This window comes from Cavia porcellus, unplaced genomic scaffold (assembly GCF_034190915.1).
Source record: "Cavia porcellus strain 051 isolate PalLab524CR breed Dunkin Hartley unplaced genomic scaffold, mCavPor4.1 scaffold_3, whole genome shotgun sequence".
Taxonomy (NCBI): Eukaryota; Metazoa; Chordata; class Mammalia; order Rodentia; family Caviidae; genus Cavia; species Cavia porcellus.
Window position 1 is genome coordinate 46,947,721 of NW_026947486.1, and position 26,941 is coordinate 46,974,661.

The 26,941-nt window shown below is 32.7% G+C and overlaps 1 protein-coding gene across 3 annotated transcripts in view; it reads right to left on the reverse strand.

Annotated features, from left to right (window-relative positions):
* Window positions 1-26,941, reverse strand: part of Brwd3 (bromodomain and WD repeat domain containing 3) — a 182,893-nt gene that overhangs the window by 11,312 nt on the left and 144,640 nt on the right. For 2 of the 3 annotated variants that reach the window (XM_063246134.1, XM_063246133.1), the window contains exons 23-35: window positions 25,389-25,557; window positions 24,346-24,459; window positions 12,112-12,219; window positions 10,513-10,637; window positions 9,713-9,795; window positions 7,251-7,362; window positions 6,285-6,346; window positions 6,037-6,192; window positions 5,270-5,390; window positions 3,627-3,752; window positions 3,458-3,536; window positions 1,915-1,971; window positions 922-1,062 (exon numbers count right to left, since the gene is read on the reverse strand). In XM_063246134.1, the coding sequence (XP_063102204.1) occupies window positions 922-1,062; window positions 1,915-1,971; window positions 3,458-3,536; window positions 3,627-3,752; window positions 5,270-5,390; window positions 6,037-6,192; window positions 6,285-6,346; window positions 7,251-7,362; window positions 9,713-9,795; window positions 10,513-10,637; window positions 12,112-12,219; window positions 24,346-24,459; window positions 25,389-25,557 (1,453 nt within the window). The other variant, XM_063246135.1, reaches the window with a different exon arrangement.

The window sequence follows — 26,941 nt, forward strand, 5'->3', positions numbered from 1 at the left end:
AAAGAGCATATATTATATTTCCAGATTGCTACCACAAAATATCATGACTTGCAATACAATTCTAGTTTAAGGGTCAATGGTTCACAAATAGAAATTATTATTTAGTTAGTTATACTTTAAGATGAATGAGATTAGTATTAACAATTCATCTCTACTATGAAAAACACTACACTAATTTATTCTACCCAAATTTCCTACAAGAAAAATGAACTATTAAATATATTGTTTATTCAAATATTATTTCCAAACTAAAATCTGTGAATACAGAGAAACATACTGATGTGTACTAAGTTGAAAAGATGGTCTCATATATTTCTGAAACATTGCTGTTCCCTTTTCTGAAAAAGAACAGATTTGATATCTAAAAAGTTATTCAACATACACAGTAATTCTATTTCCTCAAAAAGGGATTTTGTACTCTAAGTTCGCGTGCATCTATTTTTTCAAAAGTGATATTAGCATGTTGGTTAGTCTAAGTGAAAGTGATAACACAGAAATTACTAAAATATATTAAATATCTCAAATAAAAACAGAAAGGAGCCAGGCATGGTGGTGCACTCCTGTAATCCCAGCACTTAGGACGCTGAGGCAGGCGGATCATTGCAAGTTCAAGACCGGTCTGGGCTACAAAGGGAGCCCAAGGTCAGCCTGAACTATAGTGAGACCCTGTCTCAAAAAGACAAACAAAGCAGAAAGGAGCAGCAAAGAAATTTTGATTCAATTTAGTTTACAACTCTATAATTTACCTAAGTACATGACATACATTTTTTTAAAAAGTCATAACTAATCATACTACTACTTGCACAATTCAAAGATACACAAGGAAGGCAGGAAAGTGAAAATTAACTTCAAGTACAAGTTAGAATGGATGCTTATGGGAAGTTATTATGTTGGTGATTATTTAAACAAGTATATGCTTACTGGATAAGAAAAGGGATCTGCTGGTTGTCGAAATGGCTCTGAATCTTCCCGTTCATAAATGAGGCTCAATAGTTCTTTGCACTGGTTTTTCCAAGCATCAGGATTACACCTTAAAGATTGCCTTCTGCCTCGACATTTGACCTACAGATTTTAATAGATTTATATGTACCAAGTCTTTCTTTAACTCTTTATGGATGTTCTCATGCATACCTAATGTTAAAATATTTCTGTTAAGATAGCAAGACTGTAATCTAAAAGTTTCTAGTATCTACAGAATTCTAGTATTCTGGATTTTCATTTTAAGAATATCCAAACACATAAAGTACAAAGATTCAAATGCTCTTTCATCTATAAGGTTAACAGATACATTGCCTTAACAGCTACTAGTCATAAGTTCACTTGACAAGAGTGCCATAATTTTCTCAAAATAACTCAAGCAAATTTTTAATAAATATTCCATTCATGACAAATTCTAGTGTGTTTTGTTATGATCTATTTTATTTCAGTAAGTATCTGAAAAGATATTTTTCCTTCTATAGAACAACTCTATGTTTAATTATGATACAGAAAAAATGTGCAGGAAAGGTTTAACAATAAGCTGTCAAGTGATTTACCATGTCAAGCTAGCTTGGTATATGGTAGTCAGAGACTGCCTAGATAATCAGTCTCTAACAAAATTCTTAGGTATTTACACACATGTTGCTTCATTTTCATTGCTGGCATGAGAGTATACTGCACGGCCCCTTACAAGATTGACGAGGCATCAAAATACCTCAACATAGATTCCTCCAGATTATGCTTAAGTCTTTCCCACTATGGCCAACTATGATTTATTACTGCTTTGCTGTAATAAATCTTAGCTATCAATACAACTTCAATTGTACTCAGCCATAGCATAGAGTACAACTACATTTCCATATGCAGTCTGGTCTTTAGAATTCCTGATGCAGGAAGATTAAAAGCTTCTTTTCAGGAGTCCACTTATCTACTTACCCTTCTTCCAGATGAAGTGCCAGGACCATCTGAATCTAAATCAATAATTTCTGTATCCTAAACAAAAAGGGAAGAGTGTAAAAAGATGTTAAGCTATATGCAAAGTCTTATGAATTATACAAACTTTTACAAGTCAATAGCAAACATAATCATGAGTAACTTTCTTTCATTGGAACTAACAGCAGACCAAAGGCTGGAGAGAGACCTCTGCCAATATGCTATATACAAGTTAGAAAATATACTAAGTAAAAAAGAACTACAAGGCTGGGGATACAGCTCAGTGGCACAGTGCCTGCTTGGCAAGTGTGAGGTTGTGAGTTTGATTCCTGGTACCAAAAAAATCCTCAAAACAAAACAAAAAGCTACGTTAAGTTTTGTTTCAAATTAGAATATAAAATGAGGGAAACAATATAGTGATTGGTATCTGCTGAAGTTTATATCTAACTGCTAGTATTTTTAAGAAACTTACAGTACTGATTTACTTGCTTAGTATACTAAACCATGAAATACTCATCAATCTCCTGAATTGCATTTTACTCTAATTCTCTATCTAATACAACTAATGCTAGTGTAAGAAGAAACTGTCTTATATTAAATGGTGAGTTAAATACATTCATAGCAAATGTCAGAGAACATATAACAAATGTAAGTTTTTCTTGGGTTTCAAGGGTTAATATCTAAATGGTATATGTTTTCCTTATTAAAACTATATAAATAATATTCAACTTCAATAAAGCAATACTTTATGGTCAGATACAGTTTCATAAAAGAATAGAAGACAATGTTGAAGATTTACCATTACAGAGATTAACAATACAGGCAAAATAAACTTGAAAATATCTCATACAAGTGTAGCACGATTTAGCATGTTTGAGTCATTATTCCTGGGATGAACTGCTTTCCAGTAAAGATGTTTATTTCCATTTTTCATTACTATTCCACCTCATCTTGATTTTGGTTTCTTTCATAACATCTTGTCAAATAAGGATTTATGTGAACTAGAGACATGGATTGTGTAGAGAATTCAGGTATCTAAAGGTTTATTGAGAGTACTAATTTCATTTTCATTCAGAAAATACTGATTTATATTTTTAAATTTCCATAAATAAATCAAGTAGAAACTCCATGAAACTAAAATATTTAGACTTTCAAATAAATTTAAAATATAGTTTTTACATATTTTACAATGTATAGAAAGTAAAATCCTTCTGAAATTACTGTCTCTTATAACACTGAGTGCTAAGTACTTTGTCTTATTTTTTGTGCTGGAAAATGAAGTATTGATTTCTTATCACTGCAATCCACTAAATCACTTAGGATGACTGGCCACCTTTCTCTGATTAAAACCTGTTAGTACTATTATGTTTTTGGTATATTCCATCTGAGCAGAGATCAAATAATTTAATATAAGAAGATACAAATGTTTAGCTAGCATCCTACAATCTTTTATTGCTCATAATCAATTGGAACATTTACATGTAGTACCTACTACATTTCAAATAAACAATAAATTCATTCTTATTCAGTGCGCTGTGGTTCTTACCTCTTCTGCATCGGTACTGTTTAATTCTTCTGCTTTAACTTTATTGTAAGTATCCAATATATCGGTACAACTTTGATCCCTATGAAAAAAAAAAACAAGTCAAAACAAATTTAAGAAACTTTTGAAAAATCTAAAATTAGTCTCACTGAAACATAAAACTGCTTCTTACCCAATAAATCGAAGTAGGACATCAGTTACAATTTTGGCTGCTTTAACTATAGGACTGTCTGGCTCATTGAAAGTCCTAGCATTATGTTCAATGTAGCGTACCTCCCACATTAATGCTGATATTCTCCTATGGAAAAATATCCTGTTAGTTACTTGATACATTTAACTTATATTGTAGAAACATACAATATGTAACAACTAGGCATTTAACTGTAATACTTCAAAGATGTTACACTATATGAATGATTTAATATATATGTATGACTGTTGCATGCAAAAACAGCATGGTTTAGTTTTAGGATTTTAAACATGGGAAGGAACTTTGAACCATTAGATTGCTTAATAAAACTTGGAATGGGACTGACTAAGGGTATTGTACAGTAATTTGACAAAAGTAATAAAAAAAATTTGATAAAGTTAAAACAATGTTAGTTTTCAGGGAAAATCATGAAATGTTAAAAAAACATACTGTAGAACATGACAATATTTTACCTAGTTACAATATACATTACTACATTGAATAGCATATGTTATACAATATATTCAACTCTCAATTATGAGAAGCAGATTAAATAATTTATGGAATACTATGATTCTAGTGTGTTGGAAACCATTATGAAGCAGCTCTGAGCAGGATTCAAAATTAACTAGTTGGCTTTCTATGTTTATCTGTGAGTCTCTCCTAGGCCTAGGCCCCATGCCTGGCAATGGGAGCTGCTTCACAGTGCGTGAACCTCTATGAATCGCTGGTCCTCGATGAGGCCTGTAGTGGCCTATCAGGCCAGAGATACCTCAAAGAACAAGATAAGGCCACAACTGTGGACGCTTGGCTCAAACATTAATTCAGTAGACAGAGACTACAGCTACAAGAATTATTCCTACTGTCTCTCACTTCTACAGTTCTATTGAATTGACTTGATTCATTACTTGGAGAAGTCCTTGAAGTGACTCCCAAGGTACTGCTCATTGCCTGCACTTTCCTCAGTTTCCTGCCCTTTGTTGTTGGACCTAATAAAAGTAGGCGGTCCACAGAAATCTTTGTCTTAACCCTCAGAGTCTCGAGTTCAGCTAAAGGGTTTTGAACCTCCTGGAGCCCTAAAATCATACCACTTGTCTCATTTTATTTAAACCTTTGCTGTACACTAGTTTGGGAGACTAGGGTTCTAGGTCAGGACCCAATACTAGTGAAATAGAGTTGGATGAGAGACACACCAAGAACTGGCCCCCAAAGCCCTCCTGCATCCCTCTCTCGCTCAAAACCATGAAAAACCTAAATTGTGTGTGTGTGTGTGTGTGTGTGTGTGTGTGTATTAGGTCTGGCAATTAAATCTAATTAACTGCTACCTAACTTCTCAAAGATGATTAAAATATGCTCCATGTCTCTGTAGAATTCATAAAGCACTTAATTTATCTTTAATAAAGGAAAGCTAATTGTACTTTTCATATTATACACAATTTGTGCTGCCCATATTTTACTGTCTTCTATCCCCTTTTAATCCTAAAAGAGAATTTACTGAATAAAAAACTTTAGTATCTTGAAATAAGTCTGTAGATGATTTTATCCTATGAAAATACAAATCTCAAAAAAGTAAGCAAAAGCCATGCAACTATAAATTTTATAATAAATAATAGAACTAAACAAACCTGTAAAAACGATTTTCAAGTCTCCGTCTGATGGTATTGAGGTCAGTTGGATAAGCAACTACAGTACAGTACAAGGGGTAGGCGCTGAGATCCACCGGAACAGCAAAAGGGCTGGCAAAATCTATAAAATTACCAAGATCCAAAAAGTACTTAAAGAAGATACTAACACATTGTAATAATATTCATATGGAAATAAAGGAAGATTGACCTATATTTCTAAAACACTGATACACTTGTACAAATATAAGGCTATTCTGTTTTTTTAGGACATAATGTCAATATATCATTGATGATACACTGTTCAAGTCAGGTAAAGTGAAAAAAATAAAGGAACAGTGTTTATCTTCAGAATTCTATGTATTCCCTGAACAACTTCTAGATTTCTCAAGTAATATATTTTAGAAAATGTAACTATTGACTGGAAAGAAATATATTATTCAGCCACTGTATTTACTAGGGAACCCATCCAAAGTCATAGTCAGGCTCAGCAAATAGCTAGGAAGTCAGAATGATAGAAAAACTAAAAAGATACTTGCAGGCCTTCCTTTACTAGTAGCCCCCCACCACAATCCCAAGTTCTAACAGTTCATTGGTCATTATTTTGCCCAACCATACAATGTTAATATTAAAACTGGAATCACTATGCCTCGTAAACTGAAAATGAAGTATATAGTGACAAATTGCATTTCCTCTTATAGAATCTCTAAATTATTCTTGCTTTGCTGGCTTCTGTCTATCCTCCAAGTATTGTTTCACATTGATCATACCCAAGGAAAGAAGGTAGTTGATGCCCTGAATAACTCGTTCACATTCCTCATCTCTGGAATGAGCCCCCCATTCTCCTTCCTGGGGTTTGTATAGCAAAGCAGTGAGTTCCTCCTGAGACACAGGAACGCCTGCACCAACTTCATCTGGAAAGGCAGCTAGGTTTAAGATGAAAATTTAGAAATAAGTTTGCAATATTATACTATTTTACTTGTAATAAAAGTATAATTCATTTTTAAAGCATATTTACTTCCTTCTGGAATTGGCTCCATATCCCAGGGGCTCATCTTTTCTCGCTCATTATTGTCCCAGCTATAAAAAAAAATGAAAATCAAATTCACAAGCATTTGTTTCAGATACTAGCATAATTTCCATGACTGCTTCAGAGTGAAATTTGGAAAGTGGTAACATAATAGTCAATAAAGTACAACTTTGCTTATGTAAAAATAATATAAAACTACTTACAGAGAAAACATGGACCACCAATATGAAACTTATAGAGCAGTAAGTCTAATCTTACTAGTTTACTTTTTTGTTCCAAACAAGCATATATTCAATATTGAGCTAGGGAGAGAACAACAAGATATTTTGGAAAGTATCTTTCAGGTGAAAAGACTTTAATTTATCAATTATTAATCTACTTTTAGCCTAACAGCTTAAGTATTAAAGCATTTCTAAAATTTTATTATTGCTTGCAATCTGTAGTATGGATACTTTAAAAGTCTTCACAAAATAAAAAAAATTTTTTTCCTTTATTTTTAAGAAACTTCATTTATAAGGGATTGTACAACTCTGGGATATCAAGAATTAAAATAAATATAATAAAAATAGTACCTCAAAATATAATGCAGTCATTCTGCTTAGAACCCATATCATTAAATAAAAGGCTACATACTAATATCAACTGATTTATTCCAGCTTTAAAATATTGCTTTAAAGTTTAAATTTATTTCAATAATTTTAAATTAAAAACAATTTTAAGTATTACTAAAACAGAAATACTTAAAAGAAAATGTAGGTAATAACGGGAGTATAAATGTGTTCAATTGTTGTTTACCATCAAAATTTTCCAACAGATACTATGATTACGTCCCTCTGGGTACAGTATTATAAACTAGTAACTCAGATAAAAATTATGTTTGTTGGTAGGGTTTACTCAAAGGCCATATAATACTAAAGTATTCCATAAAGCATAAAAGACCATAACTGTACTTACTGAACACTGTAACACTGGAAAGAACTATCAGGATATTCTGGTTGAAAAGGCTGCTGACTCTCCACAGTGCCAAACCACCAGGCGTCATCTATTATACTGCGGAATCTATCACCTATAATGTTGTTAAAAATTCTTAAAAGGGTGTTTTTGAGAATGTCAGCTCTGTTACCTTTCTAAAGTTTTTGAACACAAAAAAATAACACTGTATTTACCATTCTTGAATGCCTCACCCTGATTTTTCCAGGGAAGTAAACCTTACATTTTACCCTCTTCAAATATTTGATTACCAAGTGGTAGAAACCTTCTCAAAATAAAAATAAAAATCTTCTCCGTGTCTTCTTAAATAAATACTACCAGGTTAACTTCCATCAATTATTGGAAATGATCATTAAGCATATTCCTTACTGTATGGCACATATATTAAAGTCTTTCTTTTTTTAGCTTTAAAATATATCCTCTAACAAGTTGAATATCCTTTATCTGAAATGTTTGAGACCAGAAATGTATGCAAGTTTGTAGATAACAGATTTTGGAATATTTACATAGATGCTACTAGTTGAAAATTCCTAACCCAAAAACTTAAAATATGAAATGGCTCATGTTCCTCAGAGTGTTTTGGATTTTGGAGTTTAAATTAGAGACTCTCAATCTGTACTAATATTCTGCCTTTAAATAGCTAAAGATTATAAATTGAAACCACTATGAATAAAAATATTACTTATACATGAGAAAATTTAATAAACTACTAAGTAACATATACATGGAATTTAGTATGTGCCAGGTACCAAATAAATGATACTTATACAATAACTTACATCTTGTTCACATCAACCTTACAGGTATAAGAATGTGATTACCATTTTGAAGATAAAGCAAGTAAATATGGAGAAGTAAAAACCTTGCCATGGACAAATAGCTAGTAAGTGACAGAGAAAGGTCTCCATGTCAGGCAGAGAGGTTCTATCCTACCAAAATTATGTCTTTGCTATGGTTACATTATAATTATACTTGCTTTCCAAGTGGAGAAACAAAACAAGAAAGAGACAGATAGGCAGATACACAGATAGACAAATAAAAGACAGACAGCAGAAGATGAACAGAGAAAGGAGGGGAAATAGGGAAGGCAGACTAGGGGAAGTGGGGGAAAAAAGAATGCAGGCAGGTAGAATCTGCAATGGTATGTTTAAGACCCAAGGAGAAAGTACTCAAAAGATTCACTAAAATTTGAGAATTTTCAATTCAGATTTGTAGCTAAAAAAGTAGGTATTTGCAGAAGGCTCAAAGATTGCAGTAATCTCTCATTATCCATGAAGGATATTATCCTATATCCCCAATGAATGCCTGAAATAGTATAGTATTGTGTTGAGCCCTACAAAGTTATACATGGGTATTGATAAAGCACGAATGGGCCAAAATAAGAATGCTTATGTCCAGCATGGGATGGCAAGGCATAGCATGAAGTGAAGCATGGCATGGATAAAAAAAGAATGCTTACATCCAAAATGGCACAGTATTTACATATAACCTATGTATACTTTTTATATACTTTAAATCATCTCTAATACATAAAATATAAATGATATATAAATAGTTGTTTTACTATATTATTTAAAGAACAATGAGAAAAAGAATTTAAGTGATTAGTATAGATGTAATTTTTGAAATACTTCTGATCCTTGTTTGGTTGAACTCAGACATAAAAACCATGGGTACAGATAGCCCACTATATTTAACGATTTTTGCCACACACACATAGCTATGATAAAATTTAATAAATTATACTCAGTGAGAAACTAGCAAAGAAACCAATAATAAAACAGAACAATTATAAAATATAGTTCAATAAAAGATATATGAATGTAGACTCTTAAAGTACATTATTTTACTATACTAATTCTAATTCTTGCGATGATGTGAGATGATATAGTATCTAATGATGAGATGAAGTGAGATAAATTATTTAGACATCATGACATAGTCTTTAGGCAACTATATAAGGGTTACCTAAACACAAGCACTGTAATACTCAAAAGAGTGAAGACTAAACAGCTAAGTAATTAACAGGCTGTGTACCACGGGTACACTAGACAGAGGAATGAATCACATCAGTGGTAGGACGGAATGAGATGGTTCAATATTTCATTACATTATTCAGAAAATCATGAAATTTGAAATTGTTGAATTGTATACTTTGACAATCTTGCATTTTGTATTTTCTAACTTAAGCTGAGCATAAGCAAGTAAACCCCTGGAAAATGAAACATCATAATGAAGAAAAACTATTGAATGTTCAATAAAATGAGCATGAAATCATGTAAATGTAACTGAAAAACAAATTTAAGTTTTGTACCTGGACTAATAGCTTTGCCTGGTTAAATATTATAATAGTTTTTTGTTAAATCAGAGTTAAAACATTGCTTACTTGTAGCTTAACAGCTATTAAGTGACAATTCTATACATACCAATCTGCCAGTTTCTTTCTTTGGCTTCATTATAAAACTGATGTAGCACAAGGAAATCAATGACATCTGGCATGTCATGATACCTGTACGGAAAATAAAGTAAGTGAAAAATAATATAAGATATAACAATATTTAATAATTACTAAATAGCCAAGGATATATGTTTAATATAGAATTCACAACACAAAATTTTATGAACTTCACAGTCTTTGTTTAAATCCCATCTGGTCTGACTTATTGAGGAGTACCTGCCTGCTACTATATCCTACTACTATATCAATGTAGTAATAGAAATATAACAATAATTTTTTTTTAATTTTTGCTTTTTTGAGACAGGGACTTGCTAAATGCTTTAGGTTGTCTTGAACATCTGATGCTTCGATTTCATTCTCCCTTATTTTGGGTTTACAGGCATGTACTATGTTGCCTAGCTGCCAATAACTTTAAGAAGCAAGTCATTGGCTTTATTATTATTAACAGAAATAAAAGCAACTACTATTTTCAAGCATATTGCTATTAACTTTTAAATATGTATCTTAATTTTTTGGAACAATCCTGAGGAAATATTCACATATTTCCATTTTCATTTTATATGAGCAGAGTGAGTAACTTGTTCATGGATCAATCCAGCAAACACCCATCCATATAGTATGCGTATAGCTATTAAATGGGGAAACAAAAACTAACTCTACACCCTGTAGCTCTGCTATTGTGTCTTCTCTTTTCCTCTGAGTCTTTTACTTTGCAGAATATACAATGGTTATTGAAACACACACACAGAACCAAAAATAGTTACTTACTTAATGGAAAAAGACTCTCCAGTCATTTTGCCTGAAATGGGATCCAGAAATGCAAGCTTCAAGCAACATAGTGTAGGTGGTCCAACCTCATATTTAATTCCCACAATTTTAACAAACTCTTGCTCCTGTTCATAAAAATATCAATAAACTATTACTTGCAATATAAATAACTACCTAATGTTCATGTATTACATTACTTGAAAAATTTAGGAATTACCAGAGTATTTAGCAAATGCTAGATAATACACTATATGTTACACATAATTAGACATAGGTTAAAACCCCACTTATTAGTAGGTTATTTTGGGGGACTGGGTTCAAAACCAAGGTTAAGTAGGAGAATATACTGGAAAACTTTTTCGGTGCTAATATACCTAAACATATTCTTAGAAAATCTAATTCTATAGGCCTGGGGTATATCTAGGTCATATATTCTTCATATATTCTTAAAAAAGAAAGAAATTGTATATTATGTATATCTGTGTAGTTAAAACTATTCCCCTGGGAGAAATACAGTATGTAACCATACAAATACATATGATATGGCCTATCATATCATATATGATATGTATGTATTATTTTGGAATGTCTCCAATATCATGTTACAAAAACCTTGTATATTAACTGATGATTAGTCACAATTAGATGCTTATAGACCCAGAATATTGTACCTCCTACAATTTCCTAGAAACAGAGATAGGAATAAAAATAATGAACTGTAGACTTTATTCTGTACCTTGATTCTGAAAAAGAACTTGATTTTTACCTAATGAAGAACAGATGGTCATTATCCCTATCTAATAGGAGATACCTAATTTTATTAAATTCCTTTGATAAAGTATTTTAGGACTTTACAAAATTAATAAATTTTTTCTACAAACATTTTTTAAAAATTTAATTAAATAAATATGTATTTCTTTCTTATATCTTTTCTGCTAAACATCATCACACAATAATCCTTCATTTGCATAGAAATTTTAGGTGAAATTGCTCTAGTCTCTTGTACTCTGAATCAGAAAATTAAACATATTAAACTTAAGAAGGTATATGTATATCTATATCTGTATGCAAGTACATATTTAGGTATGAATAAATGGAGAGATAATTACTTATTGGTAGAAAATCCTTGAATGTAAAGTTGACATACATGTGTTATTCGGTGTCATGCAGTTATGTGGATACTACATCAGATATCCCAAAAGTACAAGTTTGTAAGCTTCTTGTGATTTAAAATATTTAATATGTCCCAAAGCTGACAGAACCTTGAGAGGGCTTTTAATCCATATACTCTATCATTTTGCTTAGTTTCCAGATTCTACCAATTTACACACTAGGGAACTCTTGCTTCACTATAGTAATATAATGGTACAAACTAGAAGATCTAGGATCTAAAGCTTAGGGAAATTAGTCAAATAATAAAGGCAAGAGAACATACAAATGCCAGAGAATATACAATATGTAACTTAATAGAGAAACTTCAACAAATGTACAAAATTTTATTTTGGATACATAACAAATATGCATGAAAATAACAATCTTATGAGTAAAATAATCTCAAAGCTGCAACAATTGCATAGCTCATGAATTTTGTAAACCTACCCTGAGATCCATTTTGTTCCATGGCTGTTTTTGTAAATTAACACTGTATATTTTAGACTTTCTTACAGCCCGCACATAAGCTTCATGTCCTTGCCTAAAATAAATAAGCTAAAACAGAAAACATGAGGTATTTAAACACTTATGTCCTTACTTAATTCTATACATCCCAATATATTTCTATAAATATCCTCAATTTGCAGAAAACAAATAATTACAATTTTAAAAATACTCTGTGCAATAAAGGTACTTTTTTCTACCAAATGATGCTCACATCTTTGCAGTCCTGTGCTAAGAACCATATCATATAAACACTGCATGCACAGTACTTTTCTCCCAAGTAGCATCACAAATTTGAAGAAAAAGATTCATGACAGATGTACACAAAATTTAACAAACAATTAAACTTCAACGTGTTATAGCGCATGGCTGGGGATGGTGGCCCAGTCCTGCAATTGTAGCACACAGAAGGCTCCAGCAGGGGAATTGTGAGTTTGAGGCCAGCCTGGGTTACACAGTGAGTTCAAGGCTAGTCTGAACTAGATAGCAAGGCTCGGTCTCAAAAAGAAAAATTGCTATACTACAAAATGTAATTAATATTCTAAGTACTGACATTTAAAACTCAGTCTACACATTTTATATAAACAGTACAAATTACAGGTTACTAGAGTTACTTTCAAGATAACTGAAGTGCTTTGTTGTAAGAATTGATGATGCAGAAAAACAATTTATGCCACAGACGGCAAAATACAGACAGAAAATAAATTCAACTACTTGGTACATCTCTGCAACACTCTAAGACAGCATTTGCTACCATATTCTGCATTCCTTAAGGGAGATTACTTTTGCTCAAGAGCTTAAAGTGGTAATAGAAACAAGTAAGTAGGAACATCAAAAATATTCTGAGATTTAAAAATTTACTACCAATAAAAATGGTCTAAATTGAAATATCTAACAGCTAAAAATCTACATAGAAAAATCCTTAAATATTAGTAAATAAAATGACTATAGTAACTAAAAAATCAGTAAGAAACATGTCATAATACATCCTTTATTATATATTCATGTACTCAACAGATACTAAACAGCTAAATCTAAGACACTGGGTGCTGCATTAAGGCATAAAAAACCCTTTCTTTCAAGGATAAGAACACTTACATAAGTATATAATTATAAAGCTAGATAGAACATTATATATTAGGTAAGAAAATAAAGTGAGCATCTTATTGGGAAAAAAGTCAAATGGAGAATAAGAGATAGCATTAGAAGTGACAGGCAATAGAATTAGACCTTGAAGTATTATCATTTTGGGAAGCAAACATCTGTAGGGAAGGGTATTCTAGGTGAAAAACAAACAAGGAATTCATGCTTTGATGCATTAAAATATAGTGCTGCAATTTTAAAAATCGACTATACAGGTTAAAACGAACACATCTAAAATAATACCATTCCTATGCACCAATACTCAATATACTGAGTAAAAAAACTGGGAGAAAAAAAAATTCACAGCACCTTAAGAAAATTTAAGAAACTAGGAATTAACCTAACTACAATGACATGGTACATCTACAATGAAAATACCAGAACACATTCTTTCTTCAGAACACTGAAGAAATAAATTAAAGACATTAGAAACACTTCCTTATTCATTGACCAAAAGAACTAATACGTAAAAATGGCCATATTACCAACCATGATGTAGATAAATACTGATTATAACCTGTCTTAAAAACCAAAATCATATTTCAGACAAATAGGGAAAAAAACCCTAAATTTATCTGAAATCAGACAAGATCCAGAATACCAAAAGTAATCCTGAGCAAAAAGAACAAGTCTGGAAGCATCGAAATATCGGATTTCAAGTCCTACTACAAAGTCATACTAATAAAGACAACATGGGATGGGCAGAAACAAAGATATGTACAAAAATGGAATGATGCAGAAAACAGAAACAAACACATGAACCTACAACTGACAGATTTTTGACAAAGGAACCAAAAACTATACTAGAGAAAACATAGGCTCTTTAACAAAATGGTGCTGGGAAAATTTAAAATCCAAATACAAAAGATTGAAATTACATCTTTATCTTTCACCTTGTGTAAAACTGAAATAAAAATGAATCAAATGCCTACATATAAATTGTCAACAACAGACCCAGGGAAAAACTTATTAAATAGGACACCAGTAGCACAGGCAATAAGATCAAGAATTGACAAATGTGATCACAAGGAATTAAAAGGCTTCTGCACAGCAAAGGAGACAACAAACTGAAGAGATAACTCACTGCATGGGAGAAAATCTATAGGGGTTATGTTTCTGATAGAGGACTAACATCTACAATATATATGGAACTCAAAAAGTTAACCACTAAAACAAAACAACAACAATGACAACAAAGCTCATCAAAAAGTGAAAAATGAACTGAATAAACATTTTTCAAAATAGGTATTATAAAAAACTCAAGTCTTTAGCCATGACTGAAAAATAAATAAAAACTACTTTGATATTCTTACTCCGTTCAAAATGGTTGTCATCAAAAATACAAAAACAGTGTGACCTGAAGGCTTCCACAACCTGGCTGTGCAGCCTCAGGACTTTGCTCTGAACCTGGTAGGGCCCCCCAGGCTCCCCAAACAGTCCGGAATTTTTGGGTCATCCCTTGGGTCCTGGTTGGGCCCTGCCCAGTGACCTCCAGATAGCTGAGCAACATGAACTGAAGGCCTTCCACAGTGAACTCTACGTAGCTGTGCAGCCTAGGGACCTTATTCAGAACCTGGTTGGGCCCCTACCAGTGACCTCAAGAAGCTGGGGACTTTTCATGCACCACATGGCTAGAGCTGAAGGCCTGCCCAGTGTACTCCACATACCATTCAGACTTAGTATGCCACTCAGAACCTGGTAGGGGCCAGCCCAGTGACCTCAAGCAGCTGAGGAGCTTTGGTGAGCCATGAGGGATGTGTTGAAGGTCTATGCAGCATATCACCCCCCATTTGGGGAGTCTTTGAATGACAATAGGGACCCTGTAAGGACTGCATAACATCACCCACTCAACTGGAGAAATTCCTTGCAGTACAGCCAGCCATACTCACTAGAAGAAACAACTGAGACTTTGCATTCAGCTGCCCCAGGAGAACACAGAAAAATGACAAAACGACAGAGCAAAATGCCATCTCAAATCTCCAGCCCATCCCAAACAAACCTAGGAGACATGGACATAGAAAGAAATGCAAGCCATACACTTGAAACTTCGGAAATGATAGCAACTGCAGTAAAGAAACAACTCCATGAAGCTATAAAAGAACTCAGATTAGAAATAATCTACTAGATAAGAGAAGAAATGATAAATATGAAATGAATGCTGAACACACCTGAAAAACACAGGATTAAAAAAATGGAGGAACACGGCAAAACCACTAAAACTTTGAATGAGCAATATAAGAAACAATTATGATCGATGAAACAGATTCAAAGAGATACAAATCAAAAATTCCATCAAAAGTTGGCAAAACCACCTCAGTGAAAGTGAAGATAGACTTTCAGACATCAAACACAAGATTGCACATAGGGAACAGGAAAGATTTTTTTAAAAAATATAACAAGGAATCAGGAAATAACAATTCAGCAACTACAAGATCATGAAGGATAATACAAGATTAACTGTTGTAAATAAAAAGGAGACAACACAAATGATATCAAAAACCTATTTAGAGAAATAATAGCTGAAAATTTTCCAAACAGGGTAAAGGAAATTGATATACAGATAAGTCAAGCATATCAAAATCCAGTTGTCCATGATGAAAATCAGTGTGCACCCAGACATATAATAATCAACATCCCAGAAATTCAACATGAGAAGATTAAAAGCTATTAAAGAAAACAAACAAATCACCTATAAAGGAAAACCCATCAGAAGCACAGCAGACTTCTCAACACAAACAGTGAAATCAAGAAAGCATGAATGGAACTGTTTGAAATTGTTTAGGAAAACGACTTCCAACCCAGATTGATGTACCCCACAAAACTGTCCTTAAAAATTAATGCAGAAAAAAGATACTTCCATGATAAAGAACAGCTGAAGAATTTCATGACCACTAACCCGATGCTGCAAAGAATACTGAAAGATATCCTAGATAAATATAAAAATAACTAAGACATCAAGAATACAAACAGAAAAAAACTATCAAGCAGCACAAATAAAACATATGAGAAAAGTAAAGAACCAAAATGACAAAGGTAAACCAATATATACCACACATAACCATTAATGTAAATGGCTTCAATTCATCAATTAAAAGAAACAGACTGGCAGAATGAATCAAGAAATATCTAACTGGGGCTGGGGATTTAGCTAAGCAGCATAAGCGCCTGCGTTGCAAGCAGGCAGTCGTGGGTTTGATCCCAGGTACCAATAAAAAGGAAAATGACAAAAAAAAAAAAAGAAAAAGAAACATCTAACCATATGCTGTATACAAGAAACCAATATAATCCAAAAGAAAATTCACAGACTGAAAGTCTGAGGATGGAAAACAATACTTGATGCAATAAGAAATCCCCCAAAAATGCAGGGGTAGCTATTCTGTTTGCAGACAATGTGAACTTCAAACCAAGAGTGATCAGAAGAGAAAAAGAGGATCACTATATACTGGTTAGGGGAAAACTTCAAGAGGAAGAGATAGCAACATTAAATATATATGAACCAAATATGGGAGCACCCACCTATATAAAACAAACATTAACAGAAATGAAAGATCAAATAAATAATAATAAAATTATCATAGGAGACCTTAACATATCCATTAACACAAAGATACAGTTCAACTAGGCAGAAAATCAGCAAAGAAATAGCAGAACTGAATCAAACTTGTGAACAAATGGACTTAATAGATCTGTACAATGTTCTACCCAACAACAGAATACACATTCTTCTCAGCTTCAGATGTCACATTTCCAAAAATAGACCATATACTAACCCACAAAACAAGCTTAAGTAAATGTAAAAGAAATGAAATTATGCCATGCATATTATCTTATCATAGTGCTATAAAATTGGAAATTAATACATAAGAGACTGACTCTATAAACACAAGGAAACTAAATAATACACAATCCCTCAACAATCAAAGGGTCACAGAATTAAACAATATCTACAAGTAAACAAAAATACAAACACAACTAACCTGAAACTGTAGAATGCAACGAAAGCAGTCCTCAGAGGAAAATTTACTGCAGTGAATTCCCACATCAAGAAAACAGAACAAACATAAATAAACAACCTGATGGTATATACCTCAAACATCTAAAAAAGGAAGCGCAAGTCAGGCCCAAAGCCAAAAGAAGGGAGGAAATTATAGAGTAGAGAAGAACTCAATGCAATAGAGACTAAGAAAACAATTCAATCAATGACTCAGAGTTGGTTCTTTGAAAGAATAAACAAAATTTATAAGCCGCTAGCCAACCTTATTTTAAAAAGGAAGGAAAAAACTGAAATTCATGCATTAAGGAATGAAACGAGAGAAATTGTTGGAGACCACTATGAAGCAGCTCTGAGCAGGATTTAAATTTTACTAATTGGCTTTCTATGTTTATCTGTGAGTCTGTCCTAGACCTAGACCCCTTGCTGGCAACGGGAGCTGATTCATAGTAAGTGAACCTCTATGAATCACTGGTCCTGGCTGAGACCTGTAGTGGCCTGTGAGGCCAGAGATACCTCAAAGGGCAAGATAAGGCCACAGCTGCAGACACTCTGGCTCCAACCCCAAGTAACAAGGTAGAGACTGCAGTTGTGAAGATTACTCTTACAGTCTCACTTTTACCATATCTTCATGATAAGACAGTGCTACTGAAATGACTTGATTCATTATTTGGAGATGTCCTTAAAGTGACTCTTAAAGTCCTGTTCATTGCCTGCACTTTCCTCAGTTTCTCTGCCCTTTGTCCTTGGTCCTAATATACGTGGACTGATCCAGAGAATCCTTTGTCTTTACCCTCGAAGTCTCGAGCTTAATTAAAGGGTTTTGACCCTCCTGGAGCCCTAAAAATCATACAATTTGTCTCTTTTTATTTAACCTCCGCCTTATACTCGATTGGGAGACTGGGACACAACCCTACATAAAATCACTACAGACCCTGTGGGAATACAGATCATCAATACCTACTTCAAAAACCTTTACTCTCATAGGTTTGATAACACAGAAGAAATGGGCAGATTTCTAGAAACATGAATTAGAAAAGCTGAATCAAAAAGATATAAAATTGCTGAATAACCCCATTTCAGTTAATGAAACTGAAAATGTAATTAGAACCTTAGAAACAAAGAAAAGCCCAGGTCCTGATGGATTCACAATTAATTCCATAAGAAATTCAAGGAAGATTTAATGCCAACACTTTTCAAATTCTTCAGTGAAAACGAAAGGGAAGCAATTCTTTCTAACTCATTCCTGGAAGCAAGTATTATCCTAATACCAAAACCAGAGAAACACTCAACCAAAAAAAGTGAACTACAGGCCAATATTCCCTAATGAACACAGATGGGAAAATCCTCAGTGAAATACTGGCAAATACAATACAGCAAGTCATCAAGAAGATTACACATCACAACCAAGTGAGATTCATCCCAGAAATGCAGGTATAGTTCAACAGAAGCAAATCAATAAGTGTAATACATCATATCAACAGAGCCAAAAATGAGAATCACATGACCATTTCAATAGATGCAGAAAATCAGCTTTTAATAAAGTCTGACACTCCTTCATAAGAACCCTACAGCAAATCTGATTATCTAATCTTCAATCTAGTAAAAGCCATTTATGACAAAACAATAGCCAGCATCTTTATTGAAAGCTCTCACTCTAAAATCAGGAACAAGGTAAGGCTGTCCACTATCACCTTTCCTATTCAATATAGTGATGGAAATATCATCCAGAGCAATCAAACAAGATAGAGAAATAAAAGGAATAAAGATAGTAAAAGAAGAAGTTAACGTATCATTATTTGCAGATGACATGATACTTTACACAAAAGACTTCTAAAACTCCATTGAAAGATTTCTAGAAGTAATGACCAAATTCAGCAACGCACTTGGATACAAAGTCAACACTTAAAAATCAATAGTATTCCTGTACCTAAGCAACAAACTCATTGAGAGAAAAATAAGAGAAACCACACCCTTCACAATACCAAAAAAATGAAATTCTTAGGAAATAATCTAGCAAAGGAAATTTAAAAAAAAATCTATAGAGTGAAAATTACATTGCTCTGAAAAAGGAAGTTGAAAAGGATTTCAAAAAAAGGAAAGACATTCCCTATTCATGGGGAAAGAACAAATATTGTGGAAATTGCCATTTCCCCAGAATTGTTATACAGATTTAATGTAATTCTAATCAAAATACCATTAGCATACCTCACAGACCTAGAGAATTCATTCCTAAAATTCATCTGGAACCAGAAGAGACCTAGAAGAGCAAAGCCAATTCTGGGCAACAAAGGCAAGTCAGGAGGCATCACAATCCCTGACCTAAAGTTATACTACAGAGCTACTGTGATAAAATCAGCATAGTACTGGGATAAAAACAGACCTGAAGATATGGAATACATTAGAAGACACAATCAAAATTATAAACACACTCAGCCACCTTATTTTTGAAAAAAGGGCCAAACACATTCACTGAAATAAAGATAGCCTCTTTAATTTAAATGGTGCTAAAATACCTGGCTTTCCAAATGCCGAAAACTAAAACTAGATCCATGCTATCATCATGCAATAAACTAAAGTCAAAATGGATAAAACATCTAAATATTAAAACAGAACACTAAATATGCTGGAAGATAAAAGTAGGTAGAAATGTTGAAGATATAGGGGTTGGCAAAGAAATCATGGATAAAAATCAAACTGCACGGGAAATACTTCCCAGAACTACCAACTGCGATCTTGTCTTACTAAAACGTTTTTGCATGTCAAAAGAAATCTCTAACACCATGAAAAAGAAAACTCACTAATTGGTAAAACAATCTTAGTCAACTGTGTCTCAGACAAAGTACATCTATCTAGAACATACAAAGAATCTTTAAAAAGTCAGGCCCCTGAAATTCAAAGACCAATGCAAAAATGGGCATCTGAGATGAATATACACTTCTCAGATGAAGAAATACAAATGGCAAATAAATACATGAAAAATTGTTCAACATTATTGGTCATTAGAGAAATGCAAATTAAAGACCTCACTGAGATTCCATCTCATCTCGGAAAGAATAGCCAAGATCATGAAAACCACCAATAACAAATGCTAGAAAGACTGTGGGAAAAGGAACTCTCTTGCACTGTTGGTAAGCGTGTAGCCTGGTGCAACCAATGTGGAAATAATTGTGGAAATTCTTCAAAAAGTTGGGATTCTAGGTCCCATTTGACCCAGCTATTCCACTTATGGGCATATTCCCAGAAGAACTGAAAACATCATACCATGGTGATACATGTTTACCCATGTTTGTAGCAACACAACTTGTAATAGCTAAATCTCGAAGACAACCCAAAAGCCCATTAACTGAGGAATGGATAAAAAAGATGTGGTGTTTTAATATAATGGAATACTACTCAGCTGTAAATAAGCAGCACATTGAGGCTTTTATAGGTAAATAGATTCATAAGTGAAATAATTCACAAGTGAAGTATAAGTGAAATATATCAAACTCACATTTGTTAATACTGTATTGTCTCCCTAGTGTAAGAAACTGAACGAATAAATGAGACAAAAAAAAACTTCAACAAATATGGTGAAAGAGTGAAAAACTGCTCAAAGAGGAAAAAGTAACTCAGAAAGGGAAAACGAGAAAAGGCAGAGAGAAGAAAAAAGATACAAATTTGTATATATACATTTAAGATTACTAAAATGATTGTACTAGCTATTCTATTAGTTCTCGGAACAAAACAGTTTACATCCATAGGATTAGACCAATATTGCATGACTATATTTGGTAATTCAAGTAAGACATTTGAAGATAACTATCCAAAACAAAAAATTTAGTTATGTTCCTACCACCTTGTTTTGAAAGCCTACATTGTTACTGTTTGGGGTTCTTTGTTATGGTTACGTATTTTGCTTTTGTTTCTTATTTTTCTTATAGTTTGTTGTGTTTTGCTTTGTTTTTACCTCTAATATAGAAAAGATAGATGTACATGTATAGACTTATCTATGTCTAGAACTTCTAAAGAATTTACTTGTGAAGGTATGGACAGCTATTTTGAAGAAAATAAGAGACATGGTAGCCATTACTGATTTCCTTTTGTTTGGTTTTGAAGACTTGTAGTGCTCTCATTCTTTTATTTTAATTGCCTTTAAACTATTTCAATTTGTATTAACTTATTGTATGTGAAGGTATGGGCAACTATTTTGAATGGCTACATTATGGTAGCCATTAATTATTTCCTTTTGTTTGTAACTCTCTCATTCTTTTATTTTGATTGCCTTTAAACTATTTTAATTTGTATTAGCTTATTGTATGTGAAGGTATGGACAACTATTTTGAAAAAAACAAGAGACATTATGGAAACCTTTGATTTCCTGTTGTTTTGTCTTAAAGTCCTGTTTTATTTGCATTTTTTACTTCAATCTGTATTGTTCCGCTTTTTTGTTTTGCTTTTAGTCTTTTAAAAATAGAAATAATTAAAGAATTCTGACAAAAAACCAGGAGCAGAAAGAAACCTACCAATACTGTTGGTAGGAATACAAACTAACATAACCACTATAGAAATTAATATAGAGATTGCTCAAATAACTAAATACAGAAATATGACTTAATTCAGGTATATCAATCCTGGGTATATTCCTCAAAGAATTTAAGATAGGATACCATAGTAATACACGCATAGCCATGTTTTATAGGAGCACACACCACAGAGCTAAGGTGTTTATAAAACTTAGATACTCATTAAAAGATGAACAAATAAAAGACATATATATATATATATATATATCACATGAAAAAAGTAAGAAAAATGACATGCAATTTGCAAGAATATGAACTAGGGCTTATGGGTGGCTTAAGAGAAACAAACCTGACTTGACAAGTAAAGTGTTGCATCTTTTTTTTGTTATGAGAAACCAAGTAGGTAGGTAGGTAGGTAGGTAAACAGATGGACAGACAGGCAGACAGATAAAATGAGATATGGAAGAGATGGCAAGAAACTATTATATAGACTTCTAGACATAGGGGAGGGAATCAATGAAGTGAGATTTAAAGGAAGAAGGGATAAAAGGATTCAAAACGATCCAAGTGGGGCTGGGGATTTAGCTCAGTGGCATAAGCACCTGCTAGCAAGTATGAGGTCATGAGTTTAATCTCCAGCACCAAAAAAAAAAAAAAAAAAAAAAGAACAAAAACTGGAACAAAAACAAAATGATCCAAGTATGTTACACACAATTACCCAAAAGAACTATCAACACTTTCTCTTGCTAATATGCACCAATAAAAAAGAAAAAAATTGGGTAGTAATTAATTACATAAAAAGTACATTTATTCTCTTATGGGTTCTATAATAACATTCCTTAGTTGACATGTTTATTATGGAATGGATAAAAATGCCTCCAATAAGGTTCATGCATTTCAAGGTAAGGTTCTTAGAAGATGATCACATTATGGAGCACTAACCTAATCAATGAATTTTGATGAATTCATACTTGAATGTGCTATAAGGAGATAGGAGTTAGAGGAAGTATGTCACTATCATGGCTTTGAGTGGGGTACATTTCCTTTTGGGCTTTTCCCATCTTTCTCAGCTTCTTGGCTGCTACGAATTGAGTGGCTTTCCTATGCCAAGCCCCTCTGTCATGATGTTTCTGTCTTGTGGCCAGTTGACCATGGACTGAAACCTCTGAAACTGTGGACCAAAATAACCCTAAATTTAGTAACACAGAAGTAAAGCAATTGCTTCCAGGTATGAAGGGAGAAAAATGGTTGTAAAAAGAAGATGCCAGGATTGGTGGAGGCACTTCTGTAATCTTTGAAAAATGGGAGGGTAAGACATGACTATCAATAAGTTTGACCCAGCCTGGGAAAGTCAGTGAAACTCCATCTCAAAAATCAATCCAAGCCAATCCAGTCAAGCAATCAGCTAATTAATTGTTTTATTAAAAATAGATAGGAATGTAGCTCAGTAAAAAAGCCTTTATTCAATCACATGTACTGAGAGAATAATAAAGCATTAATCAGAGCATATTTATTGACATAACTATAAATTTGCTCAAAAGTCTATGTATAAGACACACATAAAAACTATATTAATATCCTAAAAAAACAGCACATAGTAGATTATTCACACTAGCTAACACCGGCATAAGATAAAAAAAATAGGTACTTACACAAAACTTTTGTGTAATATTTCTTGGTCCCAAAATTTAAGAACCTGTTTGCAATATTTTGCTATTTTTAACTGTAATGACACTATTATATTTCTACTATTAGTCTAAATTAAAAACTATGAGCAAACATTTGACCCATGAAAAATTAAGAACCAGTAACCCTATGAGACGACACAGACCAACTAGAAAGTGTTCCAATGTTATAATAATTTCAATAAAAAATAAAAGGTTTTGCATTTGGTAGGATTTTAATTAATTTTGACAAATTATAAATATGGACATATTTATTCATCACAAACTCAATAGGAAAAATATTTTTTGCAAAATGACATTTTCTTCCTCATTAAAAGGGTTACAGTTTAGTTCAGGAGTTATCTCAATGGCACAAGTGCCTGCCTGGCAAGTGTGAGGTCCTCAGTTCGATCACATGTACCAAAACAATAACAACAACAAGAACAAAACCTGGATGTGCAAAGATACATTTTATAAATTTTCTATCAGGTTGAGTAATTTTTAAAACAATATTAGGAATTGAATCAGGATTCAAAATGCCACTCTAAGGTCCTAAGTGGTAAGTAAGATTAAAAAGAATCAAGTCAACTATTTTAACACCTTAACAAGCTATTTAATCTTCACAATGTTCACTGAGCACCTATTATATTGAAGGCACTATGCAGGGCCCTAAAATTATAGAAAGATTAATGCAATCACCATTCTTAAGACATATATAAGAGAACACAGCTCAGACAGTATATGCATCATACTGTTATTATAGTACAGAATTGTAGTTACAGAATTAACAACTCAAATGTCCAAAGACTGAAAGTGATTCAAAAAAGCTCTTAGGGTTATAAGAGAAAAAAGTTTGAAATGTAACAATTACCTCATCTCCCATCTGGGGGACAAATGGAGAACGACGTGGTATGGTATCCAAGATCCACTGAGGGGCAAACCATTCTTCATTGGGTTCACCTGCCATAGAAACCAGTCCTCCTTTCTAAAATAAAAATATAAAAATATAATATATATTATTTATATATTTTATATTACATATGTGCATATATATTCCCTCATATAAATATGAGTAAAAGTATTAAAAATAGCAGATCAAGAATGTTAAAAATGTCAGGTTATATGAAAACCTAAGGTCTAAAATTTTAAACACTTTAGCAATTATACCTACTTTTTCTACCAATAAAAAAAATCAAGTTGCTCCACACTGGCCAACAGATAATAACCTGACATAAGACATCACCTAAAAATCCTAATTTTAACATGCCACTGTAATGCCATTTAAAAACCACAACTTTTACTCTTTAAAATCTCTAGACTACTAATGAACTCATATATTACTAACATAATAAATTTGTTAAATAGTGACATTAAGAACATAATTATGCCAAATAACAGGATACAGAATGTATAGACGATAAATTTTAAATTAAAGAATTACAATGATTCTTTTTGTCAGTTAAATGAAATTACAGTGTGAAACACAGACCACTAATGATATGAAGTAAAAGCAAAGAAGAATTACAAAAGAGCCCCACACAATGTGTTATATTCTTCCATTCTGAAAACAAAAATGTTAGAAATTTATAATGAGTAACAGGACAAGAATAAAATTTCTGCTTTATTGTGACTTTTATTTTATAGTTTTGCTACATTTTAATACATAATTTTCATTATGCTTAAATTTAATAACTATAATGATAAAAACATTCTAGATTCTACTTGAGACAAATATTTCAAATATTCTTTGTAACTGAAATCCATTTAAACTACTTTGATTTACTTGGTTTCTCAAGTGTAATGCGCTTTTCAAAGAGAGGTCAAAGGTTACTGTCAAATACTCAAATATTAATGGCAAATAGAAGCAAACAAAAAAACAAAGCCAAAACCAAAACAACCTATGCATTTGCAAACCTTTTTTCTAGTCTGCTTAGGTTTTTTTTGCCTTTCTTCTGGTGACTTCAAGTTCTCTTCCTCAGAGCTGCTGCATATTTTCCGTGTTGCCTGTCTGGTTTGTCTTTTTGGAGGTTGCAAATTTATTCCAGCATCTGCTGTCCAATCAGAATAGTCACTTGATGAATCACTGTAAATAAAAATGATGAATATCTAAGTATAGGAGTGCATACTTTTAGCTCATACTCTAAAGATGATCAGTTTGTGATCAAGTAGCACTATAAATGAAGCTTAAAAAGGAAATATTGATATAGAATTTTGATTATTAAAACATGAATATAGAATTGTTTATTAATTATGTGACTAATGAAATACTTCTTGCTTCTATAACAGGGTATAAAACACCAGTCTAAACCACAAAAGCTTCATTAAAGTGTACTACATTCCTAGAAATAGCGAAATAGGGTTGTTTAAAAACCAAAATAATGAAATATATACATACATATCTCTACCTCTACACATCAAGATGTAGAATCTTGGATTTAGAAAGTATCTTTATCTTAGACATGAAGGAATTGAAAAGTTCATAGTGCCATCAAAAAGACATTGGCATAGCCAGGATAAAATGTTACATCTCTAAACTTCCAACCCAGTACTCTTTCTATGGTAAAATACAATACATTTTGTGTTACTGTTAAGTGAATCCGTGATTTGATTCATACTAGGCAAGGACACTCCTATTAAGTCATATAATCTTTATTTAAAAACAAGAGTTTTTTGCTAAGCTTCCCAGGCTATCTTGAACATGAGAGCCTCCTACCTCAGCATCCCAAGTAGCTAGGTTACAGCCAAATGCTACCATGCCTAGACAAATACTATTTTAACTATAGGTTTTTATTTTGTTTTGTTTTGTTTTGCTTTTGGTCTTTTTTTTATTTAAAGAGAGAAGGAAAAAAAAGAAAGGATATAAAAAAATCAATGCAGTAAAAGGATACAAATAAAACAGTATTTCTAGAAAAAAATATATACAGTACGAAATCACCAGTTAACAGGTCACATATTGTCTTCCTAGAAACAGTTGTCCATATCGCTAAATTAAAGCATATAAAGTGAACATTCATACAGTGAAATTGGAGACAGTTCCGTTCAATGATCCAACAAAAGCTCAGTTATATGGTTTTCCATCCTACACACTCGAACATCCCTGCGGTTATATCCCTTAGTCCACCTTACTTTCCTCTCCTTTTTACAGTAACAATTAGACTTTTAGGGTTTTATTACTCTCACAGCTCTTATTACTTTTTTGAAGAGAATAAAACCAAATGTGACTAAGCAAAACAGAGTCAGTTAGAACAGAAGGGTGGGCGTAGCACATGATGCAAAAACAGAATACCAGGTGATCAAAGTGGTTACCATTGTGCCTCTTGGTATTTTTAAACTGAGTTGTCTATATCATCAGGTACAATAGAACTGATCAAAATAGTACAGAACAAAACCAATAAAACCTACACTGAGGATCTTACAGGACTTCAAAAAAAAAGGATAATAGTCAGTCCATATTGGGCATCATAGTA